We start from the raw sequence: 22,946 nt of genomic DNA, 5'->3' as shown, positions 1-22,946 counted from the left end.
TTTATTAGCTCAGCTTATAGAATGTGTTCTTATTTTACAGCAGTGTCTGCCAAATGTCTTCCTAGTGTTGAGGTAAGTAGTCTCTGTGCCAGGTAACATTTTGAATGTGTGAGGCAAAAATGTATCAGTGAGCCCAATTCTTATCAACCATAATCCAGCTACCATCTCTGGAAAGAAAGGTAATATCTAGTCATTTCCCAGAAGTTTCTTGCTTTGCTTCTTTCTTTCTTCCCTATTTACTCTCTACTGTATCTCCTTCAGTAACATAGTCTACAGCAGGGGTTCTCAACCAGAGTGTATTAGGGTTCTCCAGAGAAACATCCCAACAGGATGCGAGTGAGTGAGTGTGAGTGTCTGTGTGTGTACCATGTGGCCTAATGAAGAGAGAGAGAGAGACAGAGAGAGAGAGACAGAGAGAGAGACAGAGAGACAGAGACTATAACTGGCTCACGCACATGTGGAGGCTGAGAAGTCCCAAAGTCCCACGTTCTACATTTGGCAAACTGGAGACCCTCGAAAGCCAATGGTTGGTTCCAGCCCCCAAACCAGCAGAAAAGACCAATGTCCCAGCTTAATAGTCAAGCAGAAGATCCCCTTACTCTCTAAAGGGTCAGCCTTTTTGTTCTATTCAGGATTTCAACTGACTGGATTAGGGCAACTTACATTAGATAAGGCATCTGCTTTACTCAGTCCACTGATTCAAATGTTAGTCTCATCCAAAACACCATCACAGACACACCCAGAATGATTGACCAAATATCTGGGTACCCTGTGGTCCAGTCAAGTGGACACATAATGTTACCGTATTTCCTCGAAAATAAGACCTAACCAGAAAATAAGCCCTAGTATGAATTTTCAGGATGCTCATAATATAAGCCCTATCCCAAAAATAAGCCCCAGTTAAGATTGTCAACCAGACAGACGCATTTAGTATGTCCGTTGCAACACACAACGGACGTATTGAATTGTAAAATAATAGTATTAATATATAATTAAATATAAATAAACATTATTGACATTACTACTTAAAATAAATAATATAAATTATAATTATTTGTAAATACCCAAACGGGCGTCTTTGGATGAGAGGTAAACGCCTATGTAAACAGATGAACTCAAGACTTGTTGCTGAATGACCAATTGGAGTACAGACAACGCACGAATAACGTGCACACTTGATAACGGACGTGGTTGTGTCTAATATGAATCTTCATAACTCAATACATCGTGTGTTGTAATGGACATACTTAATGCACTCATGTAAAATAAATTTTCTGAATTTTGGTGCCTGCAATTTTTCGTCGCTTTTGTGTGGACCATCATTCTTAACTGTCATTTTTGTTGCCACTCCTGTATCATAAGTCTTCAATTAACACTTGATTTAACGGTAATTTTAAAGGGAATAATATTTTGACCCCCAGACGAGTGCAAAAAGAAAGAGCTATTCCGTTGAGTACAAGAAAGGAATCGTGGAGGACTCCCGGGGCAAGAATCTTACGGCTTTCTGCAAAGAGAAGACGTTGAATCTCCGAATGGTCCGAAAATGGCGAGCAGAGTACGATAATCTCAGTCAACAGGTGGACGAGGGAAATGCTAAGAAGCTCAAGTGTGGATCAGGTCGGCAACCATTATTTCCTGAGCTGAAAGATCATCTGTGAATGGATTGCTGAAAGGAGAGCAAAGACTTTGATTGTGTGCATGGCTGATATTCAAGCATTTGCCCTTGCAATGGCACCACAGTTAGAAATATCCCCAAAAGAATTCAAAGCATCACAACACTGGCTGGATGGCTTCCTTCAGCGATATGAACTGTCTCTAAGATTGACAACACTGTTCAAGCTGGAAGATACTGAAGTTATTAAATGTGCACTTGCATTCAAGTCCTTTGTTGATGGCATCCACTTTTCTAAATACCAGCTCTCCAACATGATTGCTATGGATGAAACTGCAGTATTTATGGGCCAAGGATCTCAAATGACAATTGACGAGGGGTGCCTCGTCAATCTATTTCCTCCACTAGTTATGAAAGTGCACGTGTTACCTGTATTTTGGCAATTCGTCTGGATGGAAAGAAAGCCCCACCTCTAATCATCTCTAAGGGCAAGAAAGATAAGGTTGAACATGTTTCAGGCATTTATGTTCTTGAAACTGAAAAAGCCTGGTGCACACAAGCAGTTATAAGTAAGTGGGTCGGTCGATTTAATGCTACCACTTGTTTTGCAAGGTGGCTAAAGAGGTCTGCTAGTCTGGGATTCAGCCAGCACTCACCGTGCTAAAGACATGAAGAACTTCCTTGCAGAGAGAATAGATCAAATAATGATTCCCGCAGGAATGACTGTCTAGCTCCAGACTCTTGATATTGCAATAAACAAGGCATTCAAAAACCATTTGCGCATGGAAATCAATGACTACATTGAAATTAGAATGGAGAGAAATCAGAGTGGAAACTTTGTGAAGCTAGCCTGCAAGAGGCCATGACTTGGGTGAAGAATTCGTGGGATAAAATCACTGACAGCTGTGTTGCCAATGCACTACGAGCAGGCTACATGGACAAGAAGAGCTCATTTAAGGAGAGCTCAATTGCTGGACACGAGAGATTGGGACCAATGGTTCTACAGGAAATGGAGTCACAAGACATTCAAGCTGGAATTTGGGATTTGGAGAGTTATGACAATGTTCCAGAAGAAGATGACATGACTATTTGAATAAATGTAGATTTTTGTACATGAATAAATGTAGGTTGTTGTACATGAAAAAATAAGACAACCCCTGAAAATAAGCCCTAATGCGTCTTATGGAGCAAAAATTAATATAAGACCTGGTCTTATTTTTGGGGAAATATGGTAACCATCACACAGGATGGTCTCCCCACCATGGGGACATTTGGCAGCATGGAGATGTTTTGGGTTGTCAAACTAGGTGGAGGTGGGGGTAAGGTTGTTACTGTCATCTAGTGGGTAGAGGCCAGGTTTGCTGCTAAACATCTCAACGCAGAGGATAGCCCCCCCAAACGAAGAATTGTCCAGTCCAAAATGTCAGTAGTGCTGAGGTTGACTAGTCCAGGTCTAAAAGCTTCAAATATGTTTTGTGATGGTGGTCAAGAGAAACCAAAATTTTGGGATTTCTGTCCCGGTTATCTTTGAAGTTGACACTGTTCTTAGGGAATATGAAATGTGTTAGTTCAGAGTTAAATCCTATTTGTGTTATCCTTTGTCCCAGCTTTTAAAAGACAAAAAATGTGATTATTAATAATCAGAGATGTACTAAGCAGCAAGACAGTTTTAAATCTAGTCATGTAATGTTTGAATTAAACAGTTACGTCTCTGTGAAATTGTGATTGTAATTTGTGTAACTTTTTAATCTGGCCAAAAGGTGGTACCAGTGTACCTTTTAAGAATATTTTACATTATGTTCCAATTTGGCATTACTATTTGTTTAATTCACTATTTATTTAGTACTTACCAGTAGCAACTCTTGGATCTTGCTTTATCTTACAGAGTCATGACTAATGAGGATTTTCCTAGAATTCCATAATATATTAGGTACTGCAATATCTTAACATCCCTCTTTGATCAAGATGCTTCCAATTTACATATAAATATATTATAGCAGCAGATAACCTTTTAGAATATCACATTTGTTGTGATTGTTATATTGAGTATTTCTGAAGATTCTATAGGCCTTGGAATTTTAGTCCCAATCATATTTGCTTTTCTAATCAGGCATCAAACTCAGTTTTTGGTGTTCTTCCTGGTTGCGAGGTAAATCCAGGGATATTTGAGTAAATACTCCCTTGTTTCTTGTCTCTCATGTCTTCACATCCACAACCTGTGAGGTTGGCCTGTGTAGTATTTTCTGGAATTTACTTTCTTTTCAACTGTGGTTCAACAGCTGACTCTAAGCTGGTGTTATTTTCATCTTCCCTCACTTCCTTCCAACCACTCCCAATCTGAGTAAACTGAGGCCTTCTTTAATAGAGTTCTTCTGCCTTCCACTCTTCTTACCTTCCAGTACTGAGTGAATATAGTCTGCCCTCTCTCCCCCCGTCATTTCTGCTTGCAATATTATTATAAATATTATCCTAGGACTTCGTACCTAATCACCAAATGCGTCTCTTAAATTTAGTTTCCAGCTGATTAGCCAATTTGGAGATTGAACCCACTGCCTCTCAGATAAATTCTCTTCCAATGTTTATACCGTGTTGAAACTTTATTCTAACAACTTGGTTATAGTTGATATTGTATCAAAATAATGGAAATAAAGCATCTTCCCTTATGCTATTAGAAAACGATGGTGTCCTTTCATGTCAGAAATCCGAAGGAATAGCAGTGCTCTGGGAGGGGTTCACTACACAACTGAACTGGTCTCTGCTCTCCTGGGACCTGAGGAGAGGCAGGAAGGAAGCCTGAGGAGGCCCTCACCAGCTGTAGTTGTCACCCCTTCTCTGGTGTATGTTATTAATGAAGTTCAGGAACATCCACGTTAAATTTGTACAGACCAAACAGCCCTTTGAGGAGTGAGAGCTTGTGAATTTAGCTCTGCCACATTTTTCTGTAGTGGAAGCCATATGACATTTAGTCCAAGCCACATGTAGGTTAAGTACCTAATTTAAAAAATTTTTGGTAACTGTTATTTTGTAGTAAGTACCTTATAGGGAGGAAAATCTAAAGAACCTATGATGGTTCTTTAGAAAAAGGATATATTTGAAAAGGTAAGGGAAAAGGCTTTAAAATGCCTACCAGAGATTCCAGTGGAGTGAGTCTCAAAAAGTCTTTTTACTGAACCAGTTCTCATTTCCCAACTTTGCCCTTCTTTCACATTATGTGCAGTCTGATGCTATGAGCTCAGTGGTTCCTTTTCTTATCACATTTTAATGTGAGGGAAGAAAGGCATATAAATGGAAGATTCCTTTATTTCAAACATCTTTTTCACTGTCAACACCATAGTTTTTGCAGATCTCCAAATTGGTGGCTATGTTTAGAGCCACCACATAAGGCAAAGCCAATTACGCACAATAAACGCTGGGGGGCACCACTGCCAAACGAATGCGTCTGAAGTTGGGCTGTGCAGAATTTGCACTGCTGTGCATGACAGCGCTGGTTTAAATGCTGGGTTTAAGCAGCCGTTATTTTTAATTTCTGCAGCAAGTAGCAGTTTCCACTGATGCAGCCAGGAAATTACATTAAACAGAAATACACAGGTGTATAAAGAACAATGAAATCAGAATATGGAAGAATACTCCCTACACAGGTGACACAACTGTGTGTTTGTCAAAATTTGTAGAACTGCACTAAAATGGGTAGATTTTATATGTATGTTAATTATGTCCTAATGGAAAAAGTTCAGACCACCCAAATAAATATAAAAATATCTTAGAGCTTAATAAACCATATTGATTATCATTCTCTATTCAACTTTCCGCAGGTCAGAAAAAACACATCAGCCAGACATTAAGGGTATAGAGAAAATCCAGTATAGAGGAAATCCATAAAACTGAAAAGATAATTCTAAACAAATTCACTGAAATCATCAAAATTACTGATAAAGCTGTTTGTGGTACATCTCGATAAAAGATGAGAAAGTTGGCTTTTTTCACCTGCATTGAGCAGTGACCAATTGTTTTGGCATTCTGTATGCCACGTCACAGACGTACACAAAGACCCCGTTGTAGCCACACTGACTTGATCTTCCGGTGACCAAAAGGTACAGATGTAAAAGCGGGGTTTTGGGAATAAAAGGTTCGAGTACAAGTGTGCAGATGACTGCGTCTGCTTTTGTGTCACCTGTGCTCCCCATCTCCCAGAGTGCAGAAGTGGAAGGCCTAGGTTTATGGCCACAAGTATAGCTGTGAAAAAGTGTATGAAAGGTTTAATCCCTGCCTCATAATTGCGCTGTCGTAAAGATCAAGCGAAGACCAAAAGCTTGAGTTGAGCCATAAAATGAGTTGTGAGGAGACATGTCTTGCGTTGCGAATGCGCAGAAGCTGCTGGATGTCGATACCATTGCTGTGGATAGGTTGGGATTTGTATACAGAGACAGTTCTCAGTTTGGGAGTTTTCCAGGCTGGGGCCATTGCACCATCCTCCCCTCACCTAGGTTTTCCTTAATCATTCATGATACCCATGCCCAGCTCTGGCTCAGGATTTTCTGGGGATGTGTAGTGTGTTCGTGTACACACATACGTATACTCACTCTTTCCCAAGCTCAAGAACTTAACCCCTGGTGATCTCAAGCTTTCAGGGGGAAAAAAAGAAAAGCGAGTACTCACAAAGGGGCTGAGGGGGTGGGGGCTCCAGACTTCAGCGTTAAAGGGAGATCTAAAAAGAAATTAGCAGAATTGCTTGTGAGGATGAGTTTTACAAAAGGTACTGTATCTTTTATATTAGAAAGATGTGATTTAATAAAACTTTTTCAATTCTGCAAAATGTGAAATATTAAATACCCTATGTACAGTATTTGTCCATTAATAAGACATTTTCCTTTGGAACAAGGTTTAATTTTAGGATTTTAAAGGCACTATCAACTTCAAATTTGTCCCGAGATTGGCAAGTACTTTTGTTCATAGAGCCCAGTTATGACTATTGGACAGTACTTAAGAAAAAACAGGGTTGTCAACATGAGAATAAAATCAGTGTCTTCGTAAAAATAACTTTTCAAACACCCACCTTTAGCAAGTACCATCTGAATAATTTAAGCATTTTCACATCAAGATTGCTTAGTTACTTGGAAAACCGTAAAGATTATTAACAATTCAGTTTAATATAATGTAGAAAAGACAAACTAATGAGTGTAGCAAGAGATGATGAAAACAAGCACACTTCTGTCAAATGTATAGAAGACACCAAAGTCATGGAATACGTTCAGTGAAATTGAATTCAAGGTCTAGGAGTCTCTCTTTGCTAGAGGTGGGCTCTTTCAGCCGTGTCATTATAACGGCTGTCTCACACCCAATCAGAGTAGAAATTTTGGTAGTGCTAACCCAGTAGTTTCGTCAGTGTGATCTTTCTAGTTTTACGAAATGAAAGGAATATACCACATTTCTCTTAAAAGATTTAGGTAAATAAAATAAACATGAGCCAATATAATATTTATTCTGTATTAACAGTACATGTATCAAGTCAGGTTGAAACCTTTTTTCTACAGAGTATTATTTTTTTAGTACTAACCTTAATGAGAGATATGAAATGCAATCTTTACTTTCATAATAGCTCGTTCACTTAACACTTTACAGACAAAGAACTACTATAAATATGTAACATTATACAGGCTTTTCTTCTGCACCTGTTCACAAACCGGAACGAACACACTGGTTAACTATTTAGAACCGGAATGCTTTCAGAGTGCCCCTGTATTTCTATGACCACCTCCCCACACCAGATAAAAGTCATCCTTTTCTCTTTCTTCTCCCCTTGGGGCCCTCCTGAGGCTGCACCTCCTGGGGCTCTTTGCCTTAACCTCTGTCCCAGGGCCTGATGCCGCTGCTCCCAGGTTCAGTTCTGGGAGGGCAGGGAGCCTGTTTCCTTCATCAGTGTTTGGCCTGTGTTATACCCAACGTGCGCTGAATCAAACTGAATTTAATCAGGACATCTAAATTTTACGTAGCATCCTTCCGATAAATTTTTATAATTACATAAGGATCATTACAAAAATTCAAAAATGTACCATAAAATGTACTATATATTGAAATTTTGAATTCTGTAAAATAAGAAACTTCATGTTACACAATAAAACATCATAGGAATTTGAATCTTAAGAACGCTAAACCTTAAATGAGGATTTTTTTTTTAAAATGCAGAAATGACAGGCAGAAAAGTCAACCCCGGACATACTGAGTTATCAGATGAAATTAGAAAGTAGACTACATAGTTGAATAAAGTTGACATTAAAAGGGTCCTTTCAAACAATTGGATTCTAAAGTTTAACAGTTATTTAAAAAATTCTGCTGTAAATCCTGAAAAAAAAAAAGATCCTTAACTATCAATAAAAAATAAGGCAACTTGAATTTAGAAATTTATGAAGTTCTCTTGGAATTGCATGCAGAGGCCAAGTTTGAGTGGTGCCCTGTCATAATCTGTATCTTGAAATGCCTTTAGCAGGAAGAGTATTCACACATACTGATGAAAAAAACAAATCTCTCCAAAATAAATCAGAGTTTTAAAAACTAAATAGCAGACCAATTAAGATTGCCACAAACTTAGTGCATCAAATAGATGACCTTGAACAAAAATTATGCAGAGAGCTTTTCTGAAGAACTCTATTTATGCCACACGCTTATTCTTTGAGGTGGAGGAGGTAGTGGGGAACATAATTTTTGTTTGAAAGTTCTTTTGTTGTCTGCTACCTTTACCTAAATATTACTGGGTACTATTTTAATATCCTATAAAGTACTTTGCAAAAACGTTAAGTGAGTAATGCTACATAGAGGAGGATTTTCATAATCACTGGGTTGTAAAGCAAAGTTTATAATACTTGACTCTTAAAAAGGGGGAATATACTAAAAGAAAATTAACAAGTATCCGATAAACCAACTAGCCTTGTAAAATTCTGAGTTCAAAGACAAATGAATCCACACTAATAAATGTTCACTAAAAGCTGTATTTATAGCACAGCAAATTTAAATGAAAATTAATGTGGTATAATTAAATTGCCTTTTAAATTATCATTTTAATATTGTCAAATGGATGTGAATTGAATAAGAACCTATTTATATTAATTTAGTATCTTGCATATAAAAATCAAATTGCTTGAAATAAATACCATTATAATAAAAAAATTTTATGAGAGACTTCTAAGTCATCTGATTCCTAGTTATTTCTATAACACAACAATTTGGATCACCTTAGAATTCACTGTAGTAGGATTTAGACATTTGGAAGATATATGATCATAATCAGATTGAAACCGATTAATTTCTGGATTCCTTTTTCAAATGAATTGTACTATTTAATTCACCAGATATTCTCAATAGAAAAGATTGAGGAGAAATCACTTAAGAATGAATGCAAGTAGAGTACACATCTCATCATAAACACAATCAATTATAATACATTCTAACCAAAAATATGTAGCAAACCATTGGGGGGGGGATTGGGGGAATAATAGAAACCTAGGACTAGATAAAATGTTACTTTCTGAACAAAAAATAAATTCATCACACATATTTACCTAGTATGTTTTTATAACTCCCAAATAAATATGCCAAAACCTTTCAAAATATTTTCAATAACTGTTAAGTGCTGTGCTTTTTGCTCGAATGAGAGGTTACTAAAAACTTACAATGCAAGTATATTGGCTTGAGCCATTCTTGCAGCAAATGAAGGCAGAATTTTTCAGAACACTGTAAAATGCACTAACTTTAGGTTTTTAAATTGCTCACTTTTAAATATGATATTTATTGGTAGCTGTCCAAGTCCATTAGCACCACATATAGTGAATTAAAAAGTATTTTTAGGGAGGATGACATAGCAGTCTTTTTTTCTTAATGTTTAAAAGTTATACAATTAAAAGAAATTGATTTCTTGCGTCATGCGTTTTGAAAGATCCACTTTTCACCTTGCTAAATTGAAAGATTTTGGTGGGTCACCCCGACCCCAAGGTTATATAGGAAAATTTGGGGGAATACTTTTGCATTTCAGCAAAGAATCTTGCTAATAATATCCATTATTTAGTTCAGTTCCAAGCTCAGATTAGGTTCTTCTGCCAGAGGTCTCAATATGTACTCATAGAAACAAGAGATTCTACAGGATACATTTGCAAATACTTTTTACATGCAATCCGTAAGTAATTCAAGAAGTCACCAGATCATTTAAAATCATCCAATGCATATTCTTTTCTCTAAGAATGTACAAGTACTCTTTAACAAATACCTTACAACTCACGTGAAAGCTCTTCATTACTTCATCTACTTTCAGAGTAACACAGTTTAGACAGTGGGGGACTATATATGTGTAGATATACCTGTGAGGTAGGGAAGTGTGTTATATAATAGTATTATGGCCACAAGAAAAAATTGAAATGGAATCACTTTCTTAAAAAAAAAAAAAGCAATCATTGACGAGATTGATGATTTAATAACTGAATAAACTGCAAATAAGCCCTTCTTGTTATATGAAGTTCATTTTCAGTGTCCATGTAAAATGTTTTTTCCTGGTGTCAGGCACAATGAAAGAATACTGACATTTAAAATGTGCTTTAGCAATAACTTTTCACTTTCTCTTCACCCTTGTACTTGGCTCATTCTTGGTCAAGAATGAATAATATTTTCACTAAATTATGATTTCCTAGGACTTTTATTGCCAGGCTGGCTTTGAATGCACTCTCCCCATTTTGAAAAGAGTTGATGAATACGGTCTCTAAAGAAGTAATCCTGCAAGATGAATCCATGTTATCTGTGACAACTTGTTACTTGGGAAGTTTGTCTTCTCCTGGATGGAAAATAATATTCCCCTTTTTGTTTTGTTGTTGTTGTTGTTTCTAACTTTTCAGCAGATGAGCCCATGCAGAAATGGATTGATACAGGTCTCTTTGGAGCAAAAGAAAGATGGAGAGGGAAAATGCACTCCCTGTTTCCACAGCTTTGCCCTTGGTAATTATTTGCAGATTTGAGGTAACTTGTGAATGGCTTTTGTAAAGGACGTGAGCAAAACTAGAAAATCACGTGTTTAATTCAACAAGCATATTCTGCACATTCTGCTGAAATTGGAAAAATGCAATATTTTTTTGAGGTAAGACTACTGCCTAGGAGTGTAACAACTATAAATCATAACATTCACACTAAAAAACTCACCTTAGTCACCATTTTAAACAACATAAATGTGTACTGCAACAACAAAAAAGTTTCTGAAAACTGAATGCAGTGTTAACCTATACACAGGATTAAACTATCAAAAGGAAATCAGGCTTTGTGACATCAGAGGACAGTAGAGTGATTATGGCATACTGTAAGTGCTCAATAAACATATCTTCCTTCTCCCAGGCACCCCAATCTCCACATGCCATTTAGCAACTCCGTGTATGTCACTTTGCATTGCAATCTGTACTGATTTCCTCCAATCCAGAAGTGACTGCATTTTAGTGTAGGAAGGGTTTTATAAACTTGATGAATTCTTTAGCACTTCTGTGCTGAAATTGTACCTTTAAATTCCACAGATGAAAATCTCTCATTTGTTACTGTATAAGAAATGCCACAAATACGTAAAATAATTTAAAAAAATGCTTTCCCTCCCATGATGTGGAAATTAAGTCACTGTAGAAGATTGTTTATTATCATCAGAGGCCATTTCATTAACCAGCTGTTCTATAGACAACTGGATAGCATTCTTGACAAGAGAAGAAGCTGTTTCTATTAAGAGTGTTTCATATTGTTCTGAAGTTCTACCCTCAAAACCACTGTCATTAGCAAAAACCCCTCCTTGCTCATTTTCAGTTGAAATTAAGAATTGCTTAGGGACATTTTTAGATTTCTTAACATCAAATTCACTGATTTCAGTGTCCGTAATAATAATAGCAATTGGCTCCATTCTTTTGGTTTCTTCTGGTTTGGGTTTCTCTGCACTGATCTCAATTTCTTTAAAATCTGATTCCTGGCTCAATTCAGTATCTTCTGGCTTACTCTCTTCAGCTACAATCTCTCCACTTTCATGGTCTTTCCAATTTGGTTCACTTTCTAGGACACTGTTTCTGGCTTCGTCCACAATTTGTTGATCTAGGATTGCAGGTGAGGGGGCAGAATCAGAAACCACTGGTAGCTGATGTTCTGTTTCTGAAGTTTCAAGTGGGCTTGCTTGCTGGGGTTGGACACTTTGTTTTTCCTCAATCTTTTCAATCTCCTTTTCAAGGATTAGCGTTCCTGTCTGAATAGCAGAATGCTCTGGATCTAACTGAAATTCTACTGCAATCACTTCTTCTCCAGGGCAAGTGATGCCGTTGCTCACATTTGATTCACAGACCTCATCACCCCCTTTCTGTGAGACATCTCTACTTACATCCTGGATCGACTTAGTCTTTGTTGCCTGGTCACCTGATTGGGTCACAGGTTTTGTATCCAAACTTTCAGCATCTCCATGAACTCTGATGCTACAGTCTGCATCTTCTTTAATTTTGGAATGATTCCTTTTTTTCTCCCTCTTTGAGAATTTGATGCAGGGAATCTTAAGTCTGGATTTTGCCCTTTTTTTAGAAAGATCAACATCCTCAGCATTGATTTCAGGTTGCACTTTAGCCTCAGAGGGCTTTTGCTTCTTTGAAGAATCTGACCTTTGCCTGCGTGTTACAAGATGTTTGATGGAGGCCCAGGCCCCCCCGGGGGGCGGTGGCTGATCAGAGGTTCCTGCTTCTGGGGAACATGTCCTTGCCACATCAGCAGCCTCAGAGCCAGCTGTGGGCTTCACTGCTTTGGCTGATTTCTTTCTTCTCTTGAAGCAAAGCATCGATGCTTTTTCCTCCTGCCTCTCATCCTGAGGACTAACTTTTGCTGATCCCCTCTCATCTTTGCTTTCTACTTGAATTTCAGAAACTGTGGTCTCCATTTTTATGTTACACTTTTTCTTTTTCTAGAAAATGATGTTCTCTCTTCCTTAGCATCTGTTGATGACAAGAAAAGTGGGCAAAAATATCATACTAAGCAAAATTACTTCTGGATGTATTCACGCCTTTCGTCTTACTCCATACAGTTGTTTGAGGTGGTTTCTCCAGTATACAAATGCCTGGTTTCTCTATTACTTGTTATTTATCTCTTTCATTTCTTCATGAAAGCCCTTTACTTGATAGATTTTTGTTTTATTTAAAGATCAACCTGATGAGAGAAAAGAAAGTGGTATTTTATTTCACTATCATCAGTCTATTGTTTTCTATAGAGACTACTACTTCCTTTGAATGTATGTAATACCAGACATGTTTCCCATATAATAACTTACTGAAAATGACTGGAGAATAAAAATTGAGGTTAACTTTTGCCCTTTCAGAAAGATTTCAATGTGAATGTATTTTGCTCTATTCTGTTACAATTTCATTTTGAATTTCTCTGCAAATCTGGTATTTTACCAATTCTTGAGTTGTGCTGTCTTTATGAATTATTTCTGACTCTGAATTGTGAGTTAACAAACAAAATACAACAACAAAAAATGAATGTAAGGTGATAAGCAAGTTAGTATAATTTTTATTACATGGAATAAAGAATTCTGAAGCTACAAATGATCGTGGAGATTATTTGAGATTAACCAAATCCAGTCAGGATGAAGAAATTGAGCACCAGAATGGGCTGTTGTCCGGCTGAAAGCCATACGGTTAGATAAGGTCATAGCCCCGGTTAGAACTGAAGACCTTGACCCTCCAATGTTCTTTCCATTATACCACAAGGTTTCTGTTCTGAACTGTACATTCCGTCAAGGAGGTGAAGTGCTACTTTTCATACATACTCGGGAAATTTAACATTACTGTCATTCTCCACTCTTAAATCTAGTTGTATAATGTTGACATCTTTTTCTAAGTATTTGCTGTTCAAACATTTTCCTTTATAAGCACATAGTTGAAGGTCAGTAAGGGTGAATGATACTAATAGTTGCCATTTATTGAGCAACTTCTGTGTATTTGGAGTGCTAAGCACTTTTACATACATCTCTAACCCTCCCCACAGTATTACAAAATGAGAAGGTGGTGGTATCACCATCTACAAATGAAGAAAGAGGCTTAGAGAGGTTACACAACTAGTAGGTAACAGAGCCAGATTCAACCCAAGATTGGCTATTTCTGTTTCTGAAGCCCATGCTCTGAAACTGTGTTTTAAGAGTGTCATCAGAAAAATGAATTGTTTGGAGATGCCAATCTGCACCAGATTCACTAGTCAAAAATCTTAAAAATGCTTAATGGTTATTTAACCATAATGTAGCCCATCAATTCATAATTGAATCAAGATTAGGCTGAGTTCTTGCTATTTTAAAGTCAAGCTTTTGAAATTCCTTATATTTTATTTTCTTGGTTTTAGAACTAATTTGAAAGCCAAATATAAATGATAAGCTGCACAACTGGCAAACTGATTAGTTATATATAAATAGAAAAGTATATTTAAAAATTAATCCACAGAATGGTATGATGGTACCAATGCACAGAGAGATGAGGTGATCATCTGAAAAAAAAACCTATGAATTTTAGTTGATTGATGTCTTAAAAATAAACAAAAGGGCTCAGTTCTTGTACTTCCCCCTCTGCCCCCCCGTAAATCCTTCACTGTTTAAGGTTTATTCGGGTAGCTCTTGATTTTATGAACCACAGAAGGAACTGGAACTCTGAAAATTGGTTTATGATCTAAGTAAATACTCCCTTAGGTTGGGTGTTACATACACCACGCCTCTGGCCGAAAGACAAAGTCATCCTAAAACAAAGGTGGAACTAAAATATGGAACACTTTGTGTCCCTCCTCAATGAATGCTTCCATAAGCAGAACTACAGCTGCTTATAGCTCTCTTTAAGTCGTCTCCCCTCTTGTGAGTTATCAGCACCTGAGAACTTTTAACCAGAGGATGTATAATTAACAGAAATAGTGAAATTAGATCATGTTTAGGAATGTATCATTTGAAACTAACATGAATTGCTCAAAGACAACTGTTTGAAAAGCTCACTTGAACGATTATCACACTGTAGATATAAAACAAATACCAAACAAAAAACTAAAATGGGAAAATACTGTCTTGTAGACATTAAAACTTTGCAAAATTAGTTAGACTGCAAATGATTCGTCCTTAGCCTGCCAGGGTAGTTTTTTCGCCTCAGGAATCTTCAAGTTCCTGTTGTCCTTTCCTCACAGAATCAATCGCAAGTGTAATGCCATAGAAAATACCCCTTCCCCTTTTTTCTTGAGCAGAGAAGCACGGAAGCAAAGAGCAACCACTCCCTGAGGAAAGCAGTGACTCTCCCAGCACCCGATGTGGACCACGAAGCTTCCTCCTGGAGGAAGACGTCTCTCGTTCTGGCTTGATGCTCCTTATGGAAGGAGCTAGAGCGCAGCATAAAGTACTTAAAAAGGAAAGTGCCGGGGGCGTGCAACAGATAACCCAGCTTCAAGCTATCTGCACAATTACAATGCCAGAAACCCCAAATCACATTTCCTTAAATAAAAGGCAAAGAAGGAGAAATCTACCGGCAACCCATGCTTCTAGGACGAACTGTAAGGCTAAGGAGGGTAGGTGGCTAGAGGCTGATGAGGGTCGCGCAAACAGGAGATACCTGCAGACAAATGACCTTCGCGGTTCTTACCTCGGCCATCTCCGGGTCACGCAGATTTCGGGGGTCCAGCCAACCCTTCGGCCCACCCCGCCGCGCGGGCGGTCAGTGGACCAGATACTGGCCCGCACCCTCTTTCCCCGCAAGCCCCTCGCCCTCCTTCACTCACCGAGGCCGCCGAGGTCACTGACCGGGGGTGCATGCTGCCCAGGTTGAGGGTCGTTCGCGGGGCTGGGCTCTTAGGCAGCCAGGAAGCTACGGTCGCACCGGGAGCCAGCAGCCCTCTGCAGATGGACCGCAGTCTTGGCGGCACCCCCTCCCCAGAACGCGGGAACTGACAGCCGGCGGCACCAATGCGCGCCGAGCGGGGGGGCGCGGGGCGGAGCCAGGGGCGGTGGGCGGGTGGGGGAGGGGGCGGGGATCAGCAGGTCCACCTGCGAGCAGTCTTCCCAGCCACGCGGGAGCAGACCTTCGCGCTCCTAGCCTGGGCGCGAATTCACGCGGCGCGACCGCATCCGGGGAACGGCAGGTGGACCACCGAGAGAGCCGCTAGATGGGGAGGGGACCAGAGTAGTGATGATTTCCGCATTTTCTGAGACGCAAAGTAGCAAAATCTGGTTTTAAATTATAGGCACTCCTATTATAAATCCCGCCCCCCCCCCCCCCGCCCCACACACACCGAGTATCTAGACATAGCAGATATCACATTTTAAAGGTAGGATTCAAAACTGTGCGGCGTGGGATCTCGTTTGAGAGAAAATTACATATGTGAATTGAAACAGAAACAAACAACTTTCCCAGAAGTGGGGGTGGGTATAAAGAGGTTTTCACGGTTCATTGCCAAACAGCTGTCAGAGACCCAAACCCCAGTCTTGTCTCCCTAGTCTAGGGGACATGTAGAAATGATGCCACCTGTGTGTGGACAAGATCAGAAGGGCACAGGAACCCAGCCCCCCCCATCCATCTTTTATACTTTACATATTTCCAAGGCTAAGTTGAGGGTGCTTACAAGTTATGTGTTTCCCGGCTTAACCTTGTCCCTCAAGAGGGTGGGATGGGGTGGGTGTGGAGAACAGGAGATGGCTTTCCTTACAATTCCAGTCCCGGTCAGAGCAAAGGGTACAGGCAACATCTAACTCCCTCCTGCATGACCGGCTAGGTTCTTATCACAGTCTTTATTTAAACAAATTGCTAGCCATAGTGAAAAGCACCACAAGCACTTATTTGTACACGTAACACATTGTTTTCATTAACACCGGTGAAAGGTGTTGCTATGAGAGCTTAGGGTGACTTGCCTTGGATTTAGTATCACCTACAAGGGCAATCCTGCAAGCTCCAGGTGTGAGGTCCTGCAGGATATACTCTTCCTGCCTCCTTTGTCCCCTCCCAGGCACACCATCCAGATGAGGAACTTATTATGCAGGGAAGAACTACTCAACAGCAGTTATCCTTACCTCCTTTCTTCAATAGGATCATGGTCTTGGGAGAGTAAATCTCAGTTATCCATTTTTGGATGTTTTTCCACGAATATATTTTACCTTTTGAGATTCTATAGCTTTCACTCAGATTTAAGGAAAGATCTATTAGGACACAACAGCAAAGCTGAATCTAAGTTGTCAAGACCTTAAATTTACAGATAAGAGACAAGAGCTATAATACAGGAAAACCCATAAGAATCTAGTTTAAATAATTCAATTTTTAAAAAAAGAATTCAATTTACCTTTGTTCATTCATTAAATACCAGTCTGTGAAAATGTCCTTTATATCCTCAGATGGGCCGTTAACCCTGCTTACTGACAGTTTTGAACTTTAAAAAAGCCAAAAATAATCTATACCACTCATAACCAATTGAGATGCGATTACTCACTGAGATCCAAGTTTTTTCAAATCTAGCAGATCTGGGAGTTTGCAACCATTTCAGGCAAAAATGAGATGAGCTTATCTAGATGAAGACAGGGTAGCACAGCTGTCGTATTAGGAAGTAGTTGGCACGAAACAAGGAACAGGTTAAAACAATTAAGGCCACTGTAATGACTTGTAGATTTTATTCCACCTGCTTGTCTTAAAAAAAAAAAAAAGACTAGTGAAAGGGAACTGATGGGTGGTTTGAGTTAAGCGGCGAAGTGATTTTGTATTTGAAGGGCAAATTGTTTTAAGGTATATTATAAATAATTCATCTTTGACCTCTACCACACACACACACTCTCTCTTAGTATAGTATTATAAATAAAATACTACACTATGGTTTTTGTTTAGTATATGAATACAATCTGATGTCATATCTTTTAAAAAAAGTATACAGTACCTCATGCATGAAAAAAAGCTGTCATTCCTGAACTCACTTAAGTGACAGTTAGTAATCTATTACTCTCATCGTCTGCTCTTCCTTTAGCTTTTCATTATATAATGAGAAACAGGCTATAAATATCTCTCTCCAATTTGATGAGAAATTATCTTACCTAACGCTTATCTTGTTAACATTACCAGATACAATGTCCCAGTATAATAGCTTACATATTTATATTATCTCTACCAATCATTTCATTTCTCCCATCCTGGTCCCTGTCCATTCACAGCCTGTAGCTAGCAAAAATGGTTTCCAACTCTTTGGTAATCATCCTTACATTTTAGAGACCTTCTGGGAATAAGCCCACCACCTCTTCTTCCCTGATACACCATTAAATGAACCTTAGCTCCAGTCTCTGGTGGATGGATCTGTTCCTAGGCACCATCAGGGTTGTACCAGCCAACACAAACTCAGCAGTAACTCTATTGTAATGTTTCACTTGACAGCTCATAAGTGTTGTCTCTATTTTGAATTGAGTGTATATACATCTTCAGTGAATGGCAACAGCCTCTGAGGTGCAGATCAAAGAAGGTATAATCTGTTTGTCAGTAATATTATGAGTATGAGGAGGGAAGGCATTAGCAGCCCAGAAAAGGGTAGGAATGGGGACAGCGAGACCAGTGATCTGGGAGGACTCCTAGCCCTAAGATAAAGGCACTGGACCTTGTCTGGCAACACATACTAATATATACCCCAAACACTAATATTCCTGTAGGTCTTGAATTCAGGTCTCCAGTTAGCCTGTAGTTATTTTTTGTTGTTCTTTATGCCTTCTCTTTATCACAGATTAAAGAATCAAGTCCACAAAACCCACGTCATCAATAACTGGTTGGCAGCCTTTTTAACCTCTTTATTTCTTCCCCCTGCTTCTTCCACCTTTTATTACCCCTTCCTTCTGAAGGGATGTGAAATGGGCACAGCTTTCTACCTGTCACAAATGGGATGTCCACTTCTGTATAACCTGGCAAAGGCTGCCTTCTAAGGGCTCTGAAAGGCAGAATGATGGTAAAGAGCAGAGGTTTTGGACTCAGATAATCTTCAGTTCATCAGGCAGGCAGCAGCAGTGCAATTTTCAAGTTTACCCTTCTGTAAAATGGACATATAAACCTAATTTACATATTTGTTCTATTATAATTTATCTCCACATTTCCAACCAAAGGTCAGCTCTCATTCTGAAGCTAGATGTCCCTCTTTGAGCAATTTCACCGCTAGGAATTTGTTCTATAGATGCTTCTACACAAGCTGCAAAGATACATGTTATGGGAATAACATGTATTCACTGCTACATCATTTTTAATAGCAAAAATTATCAAACAATAGTAAGTGTCCATTGATAGGACTGTATCAATACCACACAGCTGTAAGAAACATGATAAATCTTAAACTGCAGATCTTACTACAGTAAGATCTCTAAGATATACTGCAAAGTGGAAAAAGCAAGTTGTACCATTTGAATTGTTACTGAAGGCATAGTGTACTTCTACTTAGGAAATTCTTGCATTGGTGATGATGCATTTATTCCAAGCAATACCTGGTAAAAAGAATTTGCATTATTTATTGTATTAGAGATTTATCATCTTTGACTTATAAACCTCTTCTCCCACCAATTGTGTTTACTACTCCTATCGACATTAAGGATTGAAACCTACATGGCTTTTAGGTGGCATGAGGAAGCCTAAATCCTTTAAGATGATCTTAAGTCACCATGTTTGACAATGGACTGCTTTCTTCCTTGTTTACAAACTGAATTCCCAGCAAGTCCCATTCCAGATGAGGTTTTAGAGGACATCTCAAAAAAAAAAAACCAACCACATCAGAAACAGTGAACTCTGTGCAGACAGGGCCCGGATGATGCTTTGGAACAGGACTCGACTCCACCATTGTGAAGAAAGTATGGGGGAGCTGGAGCTCTGCACTCATGACCCCTTTGCCATATGCCCCCCAGCACTGTCATCATTTCTTTGGATAGCAAAACTGATTGTATGACAACTCCGATGTGAACCTAGGGGATTAAAAATAAGAAAACAAAAGACGTCAGGAAAAATATAGCTCTGCCAACACCAGTGGGGAACGCAACATCTCCTGGAAGGATCCAATGCAGGAAGACAAAGGGGAGAAGGGAGAAAAAAACGGGAGAGGAAGAACAGAGATAGAAAACAAAAAAGAGACGGGAAAACATTTGAGCAAAAAAACATTCTATAGGGAGTAGAGCCCAATTACTTGGTAAAAGCTCAATAAATATTTGCTGAACCAACAGAGCAAAAAGGGCTAAGCTACAGTTAGTGCTGTATGACCAGCCTTCCTTGAGGACTCTTGAAATAAATGGTGCTAAAGCTGTGACAGGAATGGCAATTCCAAGGAAATTCAGGACAAAAACTTATATGTGTAATCTTTTCCCAAGGTAAAAAAAAAAAAAAAAAAGGAATAGTACAGAAAGATATATGATAAGAAGGCACGTCCTCCATACGCTGCTTCTCCTGACATGTGTCCTCCCAGAAATACACAAGCACGTACCGTTTTCCCCTTTAAACAAAACAGTATTACAAAGTACACATTGCAACTTGCTTCTTCAGGCTCAGGGGTCTGCCCGGCAAATGGGCTCACACAGGATATCCGAGATATTGCAGCAGTCTGTTAATGCTACAATTTACATTCAAACACTGAGATAGCAAAATTATTTCCTTTTATTCTGTGGAATTTCAGTAAATAGACATGTGCATGATTTGTGTTAATTTATACATGATGACGGCGATTAAGACCAAACAAGGGCTTCTAGGGAAACTCCTACTACTTCTTTTAGAAGATCTTCGGGGTCGGGGCTGATCTCGACTTTCCCCCATTTCCTGATAGTAGACCGAAGTACATACTGGCCAAACCTTCAAAGTAGCTTCCTGAAGATGGACAATCTGGAAGGAAAAAGAAACAGGAAATACATGTTTTCTCTAAGCACTAAAATATTTCTTCTTCCGTTCCACAGTGCACCATTACCCTCTCGCACTGTCAAAGCTGTTAACATTTACATGCTTTGCCACAACTAGCTCTCTGAGGGTCTGTCAGTCCAGAGACTTGAAAACAATGCACGGCATTGACATGATGGCTTATGTGACTACTGCTCCAGGCCAGAGCAGGCATGAACCAGAGTGACATTTCCAGTGCCGCACATGCCCCCTTGAAGCAGTGTGCCCCTAGCACCAAGCAGCCTCTTTTCTTTGTAAGCAGAGTTGCTGCTGCTATAAGCAACCATCCTTACAGATGCTTAGCTGATGACTACAGTTTGCTTTCACCTTGACCTTTACTTTCTTAAAAGATGTGAGAGCTTTTGTGTTGCATTATTACCCTTGTCTTTTCTAGCTCTTTCTATTCTTTCTCAATTCCTCCCTCCTCCTGTTCCATGATGGATTTGTAACTCTAGGTCACTTGCAGTTGTCAGGACTCCCCTTCCTTACTGTCCAGATCAGGAGTCGGTTTCCTGAAAACCACGTGTTCCTTTTTCATGGTTTCTTCCTCATTTTGCTGCAGGACACTGCTAAATCCCTTCCCAGGAAGAGATGTGGGGGTGGGGAACCTGTATGTGTCTGAGAACATCTGGGGAGATTTGGCAGGGTGTAAATACAGGTAGAAAGTTATCTTTCCCTGTGAACTTGGAGGGCATTCCTCCACTGTCTAAAAGCTTCTTATTGCTGATAAGACAGGTGCAGTCTAATTCTCATTTTTTCATAGGCAAGCCATTCTCTGGAGAAGGATTTTTAGGATTTTCATCTTTGATATTTCTGAAAGTTCAACTGGATGTGTCCTGGGATGGCTCATTTATTGTGTACCTGGGGGGTTTCACTTAAGACCCAACAACTCCTGCACTGGTCCTGTTTCCTTGTCTTTTCTACTTTCTGGGACATTTCTTCAGCTCTTGCCTGCTCATTGTCTATTCAGAGTAGATACACCTCAGCTGCTCCTGTCCTCCCGTGTGCCATCGACTCGGAACCCAGAGCCTCCTGGGCTCCAGCAGACGAGGCTTAACCTCTCCACTGCAGTTCCTCCAGTTCATTAGATGGTGGCTTTCTCCCTACACCGCCACCTTGTGACATGCCCCTCTCTTCCTCCAACTGTGTTGACATATAAATACTTCATTCATTGGTTAGTTACTGCTAACTCTCATTACTGCTGCCTCTCCCCTCAGTGATGTCTGAAAGAGGTGTTTTGAAAACAGTAGAATTTGCATTTTCATAGCTTTAGCTGGAGTCCTATAATTCATAAAAGTGCCTCATAAGGAAAAAAGCAAAACTCACCAGTCACAACTTACCTGTTTAGAACAGCCCATTCACCTGTTCAGTTTTAGGGTCCAAATCAATGTCATAGAAACAGGGCCGGGTAGGGAGTCCAGGCATTGTGCTCATCTAGGAGATGCGACATAGATTTAAAAATAAACTTAAAGTGATCTTTTTCCCCACTTTCCCCTCAGATAGAAAGCTCAAGGCACAAAGCTAGAATATCATTTTGTAGTTGTCCATAAAGTGGCACTTTTCTTGTTCCACATTAAAAATCAGATCAGTAGATGGTTACTAGACTTACTGTGGTGATCACTCAGTAAGGCTGTTACTAAGGTTGTCACATAGTGATACATGTTGCGTCACTACGCTGTACACCTGAAACTCACGTAATATTATATGTCAACTATCACTAAAAGTAAATTTTAAAAAATTATTTAAAAAACAAAGAAGAAACCATCAAGTCATTGATCCTGTTATAACCTCCAAGGGAGACTTTCGTGCCCTTGGCAAATCAAGTGCCCGGCTTCACTGTCGTCCTCCACATCGGCGGCTGCAACAAGCAGCAGCAGCGGGTGCTTCCGCCTTCATCCTCCAGGGCAGGGGCTGGGAGGGCCGGGGAGACCCTCACTCGCTCCTCAGCCTTCACTTCACAGGACCAAAAGGAGATGCAGGGCTTGTCTGCTTTCTAATTTCGTTTTCATGAGTCTTGCAGAGATGCCCATTTTATTTTTGCTTCAGCAACACATTAGGAATTAGCATCCTTTAACATGGGCCAAGACTTTCCTGTACATAATCTAGATGGTTTTACAATCACTGTGCTTTCTGGGCCCAGTTGGCCTTCTAAACCTGAACTTGTAATGCTTATGGATTATGTTTGCTCTTGCTTCTTTTCTAGCGACTTGGCTTTGACAGGTATCTACTTAGATGCAAATTCATAAGGCTTATAAGTGAAAACTCAGTATATTTTTGTCTGTGACAATGTCCTGTATAATGAATACACACAAGTTCCAAGTCAGATCCAGACAAGAAAAGAGTTTAAGCTGAACTTCTACAACTTAACTATAAAAGTGTCATAGAAAAGGATGAGGCACCTTCTGTAACCCAAAACATCTACACTT

The 22,946-nt window shown here is 39.4% G+C and overlaps 3 protein-coding genes across 9 annotated transcripts in view; 1 reads left to right on the top strand and 2 right to left on the bottom strand.

Annotated features, from left to right (window-relative positions):
- ZBTB25 (zinc finger and BTB domain containing 25) overlaps window positions 1–4,194 on the top strand; it is a 28,430-nt gene extending 24,236 nt beyond the window's left edge. For 3 of the 5 annotated variants that reach the window (XM_074327368.2, XM_074327370.2, XM_074327369.2), the window contains 2 exons: window positions 41–72; window positions 1,422–4,194. In XM_074327368.2, the coding sequence (XP_074183469.2) occupies window positions 41–72; window positions 1,422–1,658 (269 nt within the window). In that variant the 3' untranslated portion in view covers window positions 1,659–4,194. Of the gene's footprint in view, window positions 1–40 lie in introns of all 5 variants that reach the window. The other 2 variants (XR_016020894.1, XM_088797366.1) reach the window with 2 other exon arrangements.
- A 2,878-nt stretch (window positions 4,195–7,072) lies between these two features.
- AKAP5 (A-kinase anchoring protein 5) lies at window positions 7,073–15,575 on the bottom strand. 2 transcript variants are annotated; one of them, XM_074327376.2, is made up of 2 exons: window positions 15,386–15,575; window positions 7,073–12,582 (listed from the first exon to the last, which is right to left on the bottom strand). In XM_074327376.2, exon 2 carries the CDS (start codon window positions 12,525–12,527, stop codon window positions 11,238–11,240), a length of 1,290 nt encoding a protein of 429 aa, XP_074183477.1. In that variant the 5' UTR covers window positions 12,528–12,582; window positions 15,386–15,575; the 3' UTR covers window positions 7,073–11,237. The 2 variants fall into 2 exon arrangements, with proteins under 2 accessions (XP_074183477.1, XP_019588870.2); XM_019733311.3 differs by having other exon boundaries at window positions 7,073–12,793; window positions 15,386–15,574.
- A 4,654-nt stretch (window positions 15,576–20,229) lies between these two features.
- MTHFD1 (methylenetetrahydrofolate dehydrogenase, cyclohydrolase and formyltetrahydrofolate synthetase 1) overlaps window positions 20,230–22,946 on the bottom strand; it is a 52,907-nt gene continuing 50,190 nt past the window's right edge. For both annotated transcript variants that reach the window (XM_019733300.3, XM_074327367.2), the window contains 2 exons: window positions 21,861–21,954; window positions 20,230–20,469 (listed from right to left, as the gene is read on the bottom strand). In XM_019733300.3, coding sequence (XP_019588859.3) covers window positions 21,865–21,954 — 90 coding nt within the window. In that variant the 3' untranslated portion in view covers window positions 20,230–20,469; window positions 21,861–21,864. The remainder of the gene's footprint in view (window positions 20,470–21,860; window positions 21,955–22,946) is intronic.

This window comes from Rhinolophus sinicus, chromosome 3, assembly GCF_057876585.1.
Source record: "Rhinolophus sinicus isolate RSI-liver-muscle chromosome 3, RSI-T2T, whole genome shotgun sequence".
In the NCBI taxonomy this organism is placed as follows: Eukaryota; Metazoa; Chordata; class Mammalia; order Chiroptera; family Rhinolophidae; genus Rhinolophus; species Rhinolophus sinicus.
The sequence above is the reverse complement of the archived record's forward strand: the minus strand, read 5'-3'. Positions and strand labels throughout refer to the sequence as shown.

Coding starts and splice junctions, on each gene's coding strand:
- AKAP5 (XM_074327376.2), bottom strand. CDS start 12,527: ATGGAGACCACAGTTTCTGAAATTCAAGTAGAAAGCAAAGATGAGAGG.